Genomic DNA, 12,546 nt, shown 5'->3' with positions numbered 1-12,546 from the left:
ATTAGGAAAAAAATAAATATTTGAATTCTAAGTATGTTGGCAGAAATATAAATAAATATTAAATATAAAAATATATAAAATATAAATATTAAATACAACATCAACTACTACAAATATAAATGATTTCAAACTAATTTTGTATTTATGAACTATAAAAAAATTATATGGGTCAAAGACGTTAGGATGTCCACGTCAACAGAAATTTACAAAAGTGATTTTATGGCCATAGAAAGCACATTAAATGTATGTAATGTGTCTACTTTTAAGGTTTCAAATATGTTTTTGGAGAATAAAATATCAAAATTTGGTTAAAATAATGTTACATTGTCATTTAGTGTAACAATATTTATGTAAATATGTAAACAACATGCTTATTCTGACTTGTACATATTAAAATATATAAAAGAATAAGGAAGCATATTACATTTTATTGGGTTTTAAATAAGTAAAAGTCTTACTGACAAATGGGCAAAACCTAGGATAGTGGCACATTTAAAAAAAAAAAAAAAAAAAAAAAAAAAAAAAAAATGTAGAATTACAACTAATTTGTATTTAGGGTGGAAGCAATTTGTCTTTTAATATGTCATAAACTGATTTTTGTTATAAACATGACTGACAAAGCTGTTAAACATTGTTTTACTTTTTAGTGGGTGTCCTCTGTAAATTAGGGAAAAATGTATGATTTATTATTATTATTTTTTGTAATATATAATAATTTATTTAATAATTATTAACACAAAATTAGTTAGAAATAAACAATTTTATCAGTATTTTTTTTTTTATTTTAGATACATTCCTGCAGGCACACTCACACAGAATTAAAATGTAGCAATATATACACATGTATTTATCATACTATGCATTTTAATTCTACACAAAAACAAAGGATTTCCCAACATAAATAAATAGGCAAATAAATAAAAAATATATATATTTTCCATTTGTAATTTTTTTTATATAAATTAATAAATTGAAAAATGTTGAAAAAACTCAAACTCAAAAAAAAAAAAAAAAAAAAAACTTTATGAAATGTATACAGTTTAAATCTAATTTAAAACATTGAAAAAGCTAATACAATTTATTTTTACAATAACACAAACAGGACAATCCTAATGTTAAACATATTTAAAACGCATTTAAAATACATTAATTCCACTTCTACAACAACAATTTACAAATAATGTACTCACCCCCTTTGTCATCCAAGATGTTCATGTCTTTCTGTCTTCAATCGTGAAGAAATTATGTTTTTTGAGGAAAACATTTCAGGATTTTTCTCCATATAATGGACTTCATTGGTGCCCGATTTTGAACTTCCAAAATGTAGTTTAAATGCAGCTTCAAAGACTCTAACGATCCCAGCCGAGGAAGAAGGGTCTTATCTAGCTAAACAATCATCATTTTTTTCGGAAAATAAAAATTTGTATACTTTTTAAGCACAAAACTAGCACAGGCTCTGGGATGCACGTCCATGGGTCGTTCTTGAACGATTCGTTCATTTTGAATAAATCTTCAGTGTGACTCGGGAAGAACGAGTCGTCTCGGGGAGTGACTCGTTCAGTCGTGCATGCGCAACATCCTATTAGGTTCTGTACTGGAATTAGTTCACCTGTTTTGAGTTGTTCGTTCATCTCATGGGGCTGTCACGTGATGAACGAACGACTCAAACCCGAAAACTTGTCAGATAAGAGGTGAGGTGAGCTAATCATAGACTAAAGACCCAGGTAAACAATGAATGAATCTTTTCTGTTTCTTATAGCATTATAGTTTTGTCTTGTTTGTCGTGTGATCAACGTTTGTGTAAGCAGTAGATGTGTTAGGGAAATAACACGTAACATTTTAATTATATTTTGCTAAAATGAACGAAATGACTCGAAAAAAAGATTCGTTCATTTTGCTGAACGAGACTCAAAGGTCCAAGTCGGAAAAATGATCCGAACTTCCCATCACTACTACAAATCACGTCTGAGTTCATCGTCTGTGTACTCAATTTCTTCACGACTGAAGACAGAAAGACATGAACATCTTGGATGACAAGGAGGTGAGTACATTATTTGGTAATTGTTGTTCTGGAAGTGGACTTCTCCTTTAAATGCTAATTTATACTTTGCATCGAACGCTTAAAAAAAAAGAAAAGAAAAAGAAAATAAAAAGGCAAAAACCTTCATATTTGTAGCAATAGCCAACAATACATTGTATGGGTCAAAATGATACATTTTCGTTTTATGCCACAAATCATTAGGATATTAAGTAAAGATCATGTTCCATGAAGATATTTTGTAAATTTCCTACTGTAAATATATCAAAACTTAATTTTTGTTTAGTAATATGCATTGCTAAGAACTTCATTTGGACAACTTTAAAGGTGATTTTCTTAATATTCAGATTTTTTTGCACCCTCAGATTTTCAAATAGTTGTATCTCGACCAAATATTGTCCTAACAAACCATACATCAATGGAAAGCTCAATTTCATTAAAAAATGATTCTCTCTTGATTTGGGCTGTTGTCTGTCTCTTTTGTCTTTATACTCTCTAAGGTGACGTCACTCGTCTACTGGTTCTCGTTATCTGTCAAACTAAACTAATAAATCTTCATGAAGTAATTGCATTTGCCGAGTGTGTTTAATAAACATGGCAAGCGCCTGACTAGTGCATCAGTCCAAACGACTGAGAGCTCAACTGAAGATACTACATTGGTTTGTTCATCATCTGTGCCTTTATGTTCACTGCCAAGTGCTCTACATGTAGGGCTGCGTGTGTGCGTGTGTGTGGCCCAGATCAGCAGCAGAGGCCGTGTGTTGAGACGGGTCCCGCAGGGAAAGCAACGCATCTGGTGTTTAGAGCAACTCACAAACACCCCACAGCGACACAAACACACACGTCCCTCTCTCAAAAGCTTACATAACTCAAGAACCTGACATCAAATCTATTTGCTTTCTTCATAAATGCCCTAGATGTTATACAGTGTGCATTTCAAGTTATAAATAAATATTAATATTAATTTATATGTATCATTTAATATTATTTTGTTTTATATTATAGATATTATTTTTTGTATATAATATAATTACAATAATATAATTGCTAATATATTAATATAATAACAATAAGAAATGATCATTGAATATCTGGTTTTACTCTTACTACCTACCACCAGTATACTACAACGAACTAAAGAGAATAAACTGTCAATAAAATATATTATGCAAGGATATGCAGAGATTATCCATGTATGTTTTTTAGAGACCGATATCCTCATTCAGAAGCCACTGATTTACACTCAGCCCTGCTTTATTTACACTCTTATATGCGGTTGTGTTGACGAACTAAGATAAAATTAGCTGCTGTCGTCAAAACGAGAGGAAGAAAGAGGTAGGGGGCATTTCTCATCCTCAGCCAAAAACACACCCAACAGCCGGGCATCTGCGGACCTGTTGGAGCTCCACTCAAACCATAAAACACTGTGAATCATGGAAAACTAAAGTTTGGGAGGAAAAAGGAAACAAAAACTGGCATCAAGAGGAGAACGTTATAGAGCTTTTCTCATAAATAGTGCTGTTCACCAAAAAGCGTTTCAATCAAAGCCACACGGAATGAATCCACATTTTTTGAACGAATCAAGCGAGTCAATTATTCAGTGATTCATTCATAAAGACAGTCACTAGCTTCATTTCTGAATTAATCAGCTGTTTAAATTAATTGAGTGAGTCAGTGAGTCAGTGGCTCTTTCATAAAGACAGCCAATTTGCTTTGTTTCTGAAAGAATCAGCTGTGTAAACTAATCAAGTGAATCAATGATTCAGTGACTCGTTCATAACAGTCACTAGCATCATTTCTGAATGAATCAGCTGTTTAAATGAATCGAGTGAGTCAATGATTCAGTGACACATTCTTAAAGAGAGTAAATTTGCTTTGTTTCTGAAAGAATCAGCTGTGTAAACTAATCAAGTGAATCAATGATTCAGTGTCTCGTTCATAAGAGTCACTAGCACCATTTCTGAATGAATCAGCTGTTTAAATGAATCGAGTGAGTCAATGATTCAGTGATTCATTCATAAAGTCAATTTGCTTTGTTTCTGAATGAATCAGCTGTTTAAATAAATCGAGTGAGTCAATGATTCAGTGACACATTCTTAGAGTAAATTTGCTTTGTTTCTCAAAGAATCAGCTGTGTAAACTAATCAAGTGGCTCTTTCATAAAGACAGCCAATTTGCTTTGTTTCTGAAAGAATCAGCTGTGTAAACTAATCAAGTGAATCAATGATTCAGTGACTTATTCATAACAGCGTCACTAGCATCATTTCTGAATGAATCAGCTGTTTAAATCAATCGAGTACGTCAATGATTCAGTGACTCATTCATAATGAGTCAATTTGCTTTGTTTCTGAAAGAATTGGCTGTTTAAATGAATTGAGCGAGTCAATGATTCAGTGACTCATGCATATAGAAAGTCAATTAGCTTTGTTTCTAAATGAATCAGCTGTTTGAACAGATTGAGTGAGTCAATGATTCAGTAACTCATTCATAAAGATAGTCAATTGCTCGAATGAATTGGTTGAATGAATAATTCAATGACTTTCTCATTAAGAAAGGCTACTTGATGCCACTTATTGGTGCTTTTAGTTTTATATTTAAAGTACAATAATTTTTCAAAAATAATTAACATTTTAAAAGTTAATAACCATTTATTATCATTATTTACATAATGTTAAATCTTAATATTTCTTTCTAAAGCTTCTTTGTGTAATGTCTCTATCACAATAATGAATCTGGTGTTGTTTCAGATCAGATTTTTCACTTTATCGTCTCTGACTTTGGCTCATTTCCCAGCCGCCTGAACTACTCTATCCGTCCCGTTGAGCTTATGGAAACTGACGCCGCCTAAAAACATGACAAAGGGCTATAAAAACAAGACGAGTAAATAATTCAGACGGAAAGAGGGAACAAATTCACACTCATCAAGGCTGAACAGATTCTGTATGACAGCAGCTACACACCACTGCAAAACCAACAATGATAAACGAGACCCGATTACAGCGGCAAATAACATCCATCCAAAACACTCACATACAGACCCATAACGGACAGAACAAGACCAGGACTAGACCCCCAAAAACCAGACCAAACTGACTAAAATCACAATGAATATTCCACTCAAAAACACTCATTTAAGTCCTTTTAATTTGCATAATTATAAATTTTACTACTACTACACTCTTTTAAGCCCATTTAGAGGAAATGCTAAAATAATAATAATAATAATAATAATAATAATAATAATGATAATAATAACAACAACAACAACAACAACAACACTTAAGTCCTTTTAATTTGCATAAATATAAATTAATACATTTTATTATTATAATTATTATTATTATTATTATTATTATTATTAATAATAATAATAATAATAATAATAATAATAATAACAACAACCAGTTATTTATGGTCTTTTAATTAGCATAAATATACATTTTAATTTTTATATAAACTTAATAAACATATAAAAAAATAAAAAAATAATAATAATAATAATAATAATAATAATAATAACACACTCTTAAATCCTTTGAGAGGAAATGCATAAATATAAATGTTTAATAATAATAATAATAATAATAATAATAATAATAATAATACACTCTTAAATCCTTTGAGAGGAAATGCATAAATATACATTTAATAATAATAATAATAATAATAATAATTTATAAGTCCTTTTAAGTCCTTTTAAAGGAAACACATTGATATAAATAATAATAATAATAATAATAATACACTTTTTATGTCCTTTTAGATGAAATACATAAATATACATTTAATAATAATAATAATAATAATAATAATAATAATAATAATAATAATAATAATAATAACAACAACAACAACAACAACAACAACAACAACAACAACAATAATAATAATAATAATAATAATAATAATACTTTAGAAGTCCTTTTAAAGGAAACACATTGATATAAATAAAATAATAATAATAATACACTTTTTTAAGTCCTTTTAGAGGAAATGCATAAATATACAATTAATAATAATAATAATAATAATAATAATAATAATACACATTTAGTAATTTTAAAGGAAATGCATAAATATAAATTAATAATAATAATAATAATAATAATAATAATAATAATAATAATGTCCTTTCGGAGGCAATGCACAAACACAAATTTTAAGTATCAAAAAGCTGTGAAATAAAGAGGTATAATATTGTTAATGTCCCGACCTACATCATTTAGTATCAGAAATGAGCTTCCTAACATCCTTGTGTTAGTCAGCACAAGACACATTAATTACCTGAACTAACAAACACAGTAAACACATTAAATCTGCCAGACGCTCCATAAAACACAAACTCAGCATTTCCATTGCACAAACAACAAAGCTTTCATTCAGATGACTAAATAAAGCACGTCACTGCACGATTCTGTGCATGAAACAACTGCAGCCGCTGGAAATCAGATGTTTGAACATGAATACAACACAACAAATCACCAATCCTGACTCTGAGCGGCCAAATCGCTGAACTGGCGGACTGTAAAAGTGCAAGCAGCGAGACGCGTCTGCCAGGTCTTAACGTGCGATGAGAAGCAACAGGCAGAGATAATTACAGCATGACGCTCTCCTCTAGAAGCTGAACTTCATCCAAACTCAATGCCTTTATGTCTTAAAGCGCCACTCAAGCACTTTTTGCGCCATGTAAGCAGATGAAAACACAGACGCTCACCGTTGTACGTCACTCGAGGTTTCGTCAAGCACATGACCAGATGGAGATCCATTTCATCTGAAGAGATAAACTTGGAGCAGACGGGGCACTTGAAACCTGTGGAGACACAAAGCAAAATAACAATGAGTTTAGGGCTGCAATATATTCCTCTCTTTAAAAGACTAGATTTTTAAATGTAGTAAAAATAAATAAAATCAAGTCACAAGTGAGTGGATTCTAACTAATATAAATAAATAAATAAATAAATAAATAAATAAATTTATTATATCCCTATTTTAATCCCTATTTGCCCTGTTTTTACTATTATTGTTATTATTACTATTATTATTATTATTATTATTATTATTATTATTATTATTATTATTATTATTATATTAATATTGCTACTACTAATCTTATATTATTATTTTATAATTAATAAAATTAAAAAAATTAAATGGGGCTGCACAATTCATTGAAATAAAACTGAAATATTTTTATTAATGAGATAATAATAATCATAATAATATGTATTTATTATTATTACTGCTACCAATAAAATATTATTTTATTTTATTATTATTATTAATTAAAAGCATTTAAGATGACGGTATTAATGATGAAATTAGGTTATACATACAAAAATAGGCATAATAATAATAATAATAATAATAATAATAATAATAATAATAATAATAATAGTAATATATATATTTTTTAATATTACTAAATTCATTAAAAAAAATTACAAATAAAATAGGGCTGAACAATTCATTGAAAAAAAAAATGGACATCTTTTTAATAATGAGATATAATAATAATAATAATAATAATAATAATAATAATAATAATAATAATATGCATTTATTATTATTATTATTATTATTATCATCTTCTCTTTAACAGATAGTTTTTATTTTCCCATTTTTACTATTATTGTTATTACAATATTATTATTATTATTATTATCATCATCATCATCATCATCTACTACTAATATATTATATTATTTTATTATTAAACTTTTTTCATTGAAAAAAAGTTTAAAACTGGTAGCTTTTTATTAATGAGATATAAGAAATAATAATAATAATAATAATAATAATAATAATAATAATAATAATAATAATAATAATAATTATTATTATTATTATTATTATTAAAATCTTTTTTTGTCCCATTTTTATTTTATATTCTCTTTATATCTCTATTTAACAAAAAGCTATTTTCCTGTTTTTACTATTATTGTTATTACTATATTATTATTATTATTATTATGATCATTGCTACTACTAATATATTATTACTTTATTATTATTAATTTAATGTTTTTTCATTAAAATAAAACTGTAATTATTATTATTATTATTGCTATTAATTATATTTTATTATAAATAATAATAATAATAATAATAATAATAATAATATACATTTATTGTTAGAAATAACAAAAATATTTCAGTTTTGTGTGAATAAAAATTTTATTGTATTATTAGCCTTTCCAACAACTCCAACAATTATCAAATTATGTTAGATCCATATACAGTGATGAAACGAGCGCTGCATGCACACACATCCATGTTATAATTAGACATAAAACACACTCGAAGGCCTGGTTCTTTCCAGGAAGCTGGCCTGGAAAAACTGGCTACGCAATCTTCAACGTGTGCGGGTGTTTCTCTGGGACGGACACAGCAGGAGCGTGATAAAGAGCTTAAAAAAGACACAACCAGTGCATGTGTGTGTGTGTGTGTGTGTATGTATTAATCCCTAAGCAGAGGCACTCCCACACACACACACACACTCACACTCACACACGCACACAAACTCATTTGTGAAATGCATGTGAAACGCTGAAGAAACAGCTGATCAGCTGAGCGATCTGAACCGCAGCTCCAGACACAATGCGGAGGGTTTGTCCGGTCAAACACAGGCCAAATCCAGCTGAACTCTGACAGTGTGAGACACTCAATGATATGATTCACTGGCAGCTGCGGCGTGTGACGGCATCCACCCGTGACCACCTCGTGACAAAATTTAGCAGTCGAGTGAATGCGACGGCACTGCGGCTGCTCTGCATGAACGTGCTATTGAGGAACGGGAGACGCTTGTGACATTGTGCAGTCAAGACGAATATAAAGACTGATAATTGAGGACCTTACGGAATTGAAAACATCATTACTGCTATTTTTATAAAGCTGCTCTGATAGAACGTCCACTGTACAAAGTGCTGCATAAATAAAACAAATGCAAAATATTATAGAATTGTCTTACAGCTTCATCTAGGTGTCTTGAGACATTAGCACAAATACTCATTAACTTTTTTGTCAGCCAAATCTTCTGTGTAAAATATTTACTGAGATTTTAAAGTAATATGTTAATAATTTAACACCACATTAATAGTAATTGGTATTATTCATAAGAACAACAATAACAGGCATGATATTAATAATAATAATAATAATAATAATAATAATAATACATTGTTGTTATTATTATTATTATTATTATTATTATTATTATTATTATTATTATTATTTTTATTTTAATTCAACAATTGAATTAAATATTTAAAAATGGGGTTGCACAATTAGCCAAAATAAATGGACATTTTAAAATGATACATTATTATTATTATTACTATTATTATTATTATATTAATTTTTATTTACTAATTACATTTTTAGACAGGCATGAAGACAATAATAATAATAATAATAATAATAATAACAACAATAACAACATTATTATTATTATTATTATTATTATTATTATTATTGCATTATTTAACTTATTTTATTTTTTGTAATTAATTATTATTATTATTATTTTAATTCAACATAAAATGTTTAAAAAACAAATAATTTAAACAATTACACATTATTATTATTATTATTATTATTATATTTTTTATTTTACTCATTACTAATTATTTTTATTATTTCTATAATTACTATTTCTATATTATAATTATTACTGTAATTCATTTTAATTGGGTTGCAAAATTAAATGATTATATTTAATTATTATTATTAAATAACAATAATAATAATAATAATAATAATAATAAATTATTATTACTACTATTATTATTATTATTATTATTATTATTATTATTATTATTATTATTATATCTCTTTTTTATTTTAATAATTACATTATTTTTTATCATTACTAAATTATTTTAATTCCACAAAACAAATGGGGTTGCACAATTAACTAAATATATTTTTTAAATAATGATACATTATTATTTTATTATTATTAATTTAGTACATTATTAATAATACAACAATTCTCATTATTAAAAAGATCTGTTTATTATTCTGTTGTTTCGATTTATTTGTGCAGACCTTTTTCAATTTTACAATTATTAATTATCCCTTTTTCATTATTATTATTGTTGATAAATTATTAGTATTATATCTGTAATTATAAAATAGATTTTAGTTTTGTTTTAATTAACTGCACTGCCCCATTTCTTTTTTTTTTTTTTTTTTAGCTAAATGCAAATAATACAGACAGCAGTATAATCATGCTCAAGATATCAGTCACTCAAACAAACTGACCTCATCCAATCTTTAAGATGAATCAGAATCATTATATTACGTTAACATCAGCTTAAATATAAACATCCCTAAAGAACATGAAATGCACACTAGCTGAGGATTAGACTGAACAGAGACGGTTAAGTGTCTGATTTCTCAGAATAATAGTCGGCTGTAGAGCAGAACGAGTCAACGATGTTCACCTGCGCCAGGTACAACAAAACCCACTTTAAACACAGACAAAAGCGCAGCAGAAACTGGACACCTGCCCGTCTGCTCTCATTACAGCCGAACCAGTGTTTAATGACTCCAGAGACCGTACGACGCTCACTAAACGCTGAGCGCTATTTACTGTAAACTACAAGCGCTGGAGGAGCCGAGAGACGCCGTCCGGCCACTAAACACACACTCCGGAGGAACAGAGCATTTACAACCGCTGCTAAATCGCCCAAACACACTGCCTACATCTCATGACAACAATAACCACAAAAAATAACTCCAATAGAGAGGATGTAAAGCTTCAGACTGCCGGCCAAAACTGAGCAAAATAAGGCAGAGAAAAATCAAACTTCTCCTGTTCATCTTGTAGGTACGTCTGTTTTCATGCCAGAACAACTTCTGCTCATATGGAGTAATATTGTTTTGACACGCTACGTCAAAACAGCTCTTCGCTGATTGAATTATTTTCTAACAGAATTTACCCTGCCCCCCCATTAATTAAAATAAAATAAAATTAACTGAAATAAATTACATAAAACTAAAATTAAAACCATACAAAAACAAACACTTTATTATCTGAAATAAAATAAACAGTAACTAAAATAAAATGACATTAAACTAAAATTAAAACTATAAAAACTCTTACTTGAAATAAAATATTAACTGCAATAAAATTACCTGATATACTGAAATAACTAAAACTAAAACCAAAACAATAAATTAATAAAAGTTACATTAATAACATTTTACAAATCACATTTCAATATATTACTGAAATATAAATATTTAACATAAATGTAATATACTTCATATAAATTAAAACTACTTAATTTGCAATTTAGTTAGAATTTCATTTTTATTATTATTGTAAATTGTGCCCTTTGAATGAATATATGTGACTAAGGGTCTTTTTTTTTTTTTTTTTTTTTTTTTTTTTTTTTTTCATTGATCATACTTTTACTTTTATCATAAATAAACTTTCCATTGATGCATGGTTTGTTAGGACAGGACAATATTTGGCCGAGATACAACTATTTGAAAATCTGGAATCTGAGGGTGGAAAAAAAGTAAAAATAATAATAAAACAAAATTAAAAAAAAAAAAATAATAATAATAATAAAATAAAATATTGAGAAAAATCACCTTTAAAGTTGTCCAAATGAACTTCTTAGCAATGCATTTTTCTAATGAAAAAATAAGTTTTGATATATTTACAGTAGGAAATTTACTAAATATCTTAATGAAATATGATCTTTAATATCCTAACAATTTTTGGCATAAAAGAAAAATCAATTTTAACCCTTGCAACATACTTTTGGCTATTGCTACAAATATACCCATGATACTTACGACTGGTTTTGTGCTCCAGGGTCACATATATGTGTATATAAACCACTGATCTATATATAATGACTGGATCGCTCATTGCGTTCTAAACTGCCGTCAGGCAGTGAAGCCACCGGAAGTGTTCGATCCACCATCTTACTATTCCCTACCAGCAGAGAGCACCGTTGACTCACAGCTAAACCGCTGACCCAAAATCACCCGATTTTAAGCGTATCAGTCACACAGGACTAATTTTTATGATACGTGTATGTAAATTATTTTTTACTTAAAATCTTATCTACAGTATTTATCGTCTTTTCGAGCAGGATAAGCGATGTTTGGAAATCGTTCAGGTGGGTGTGTCAGCTGAGCACTTAACGACACAGTTCTGATCTAACACAAAATATATTTCTTAACGTAAGAAATTATGCAGGAAATTGTAAACATGAACATATATCTGGAATTAGTATCTGAAATTGATTCGAATTCGAATTTGAAATTCAAATCTTGGAAATAAAGTTTGATGTCTTTAAATCCATATCAGTTGTAATTAGTCAGCGTTATTTCTCCAAGTTATGATGTGCATATTTTAATGTCCCTAAGTGAGCAACATCTATTTTAAACTCTTAAAGATCGCGCAAATTCTATTATATTAAGTGCCTTAAATTACATTTATCTGACTATAACACTACCTGATTTTGCTCAATTTTGTCAACGAAAAT

At 28.3% G+C, this 12,546-nt stretch overlaps 1 protein-coding gene across 1 annotated transcript in view; it reads right to left on the bottom strand.

The window, feature by feature from the left end:
• Positions 1-12,546, bottom strand: part of znrf2b (zinc and ring finger 2b) — a 75,342-nt gene that overhangs the window by 22,123 nt on the left and 40,673 nt on the right. The window contains exon 2 of the mRNA XM_051131487.1: positions 6,753-6,848. Within this exon, the coding sequence (XP_050987444.1) occupies positions 6,753-6,848 (96 nt within the window). The remainder of the gene's footprint in view (positions 1-6,752; positions 6,849-12,546) is intronic.

The sequence above is a fragment of the Labeo rohita genome, chromosome 16 (assembly GCF_022985175.1).
Source record: "Labeo rohita strain BAU-BD-2019 chromosome 16, IGBB_LRoh.1.0, whole genome shotgun sequence".
Lineage (NCBI taxonomy): Eukaryota > Metazoa > Chordata > Actinopteri > Cypriniformes > Cyprinidae > Labeo > Labeo rohita.
The sequence above is the reverse complement of the archived record's forward strand: the minus strand, read 5'-3'. Positions and strand labels throughout refer to the sequence as shown.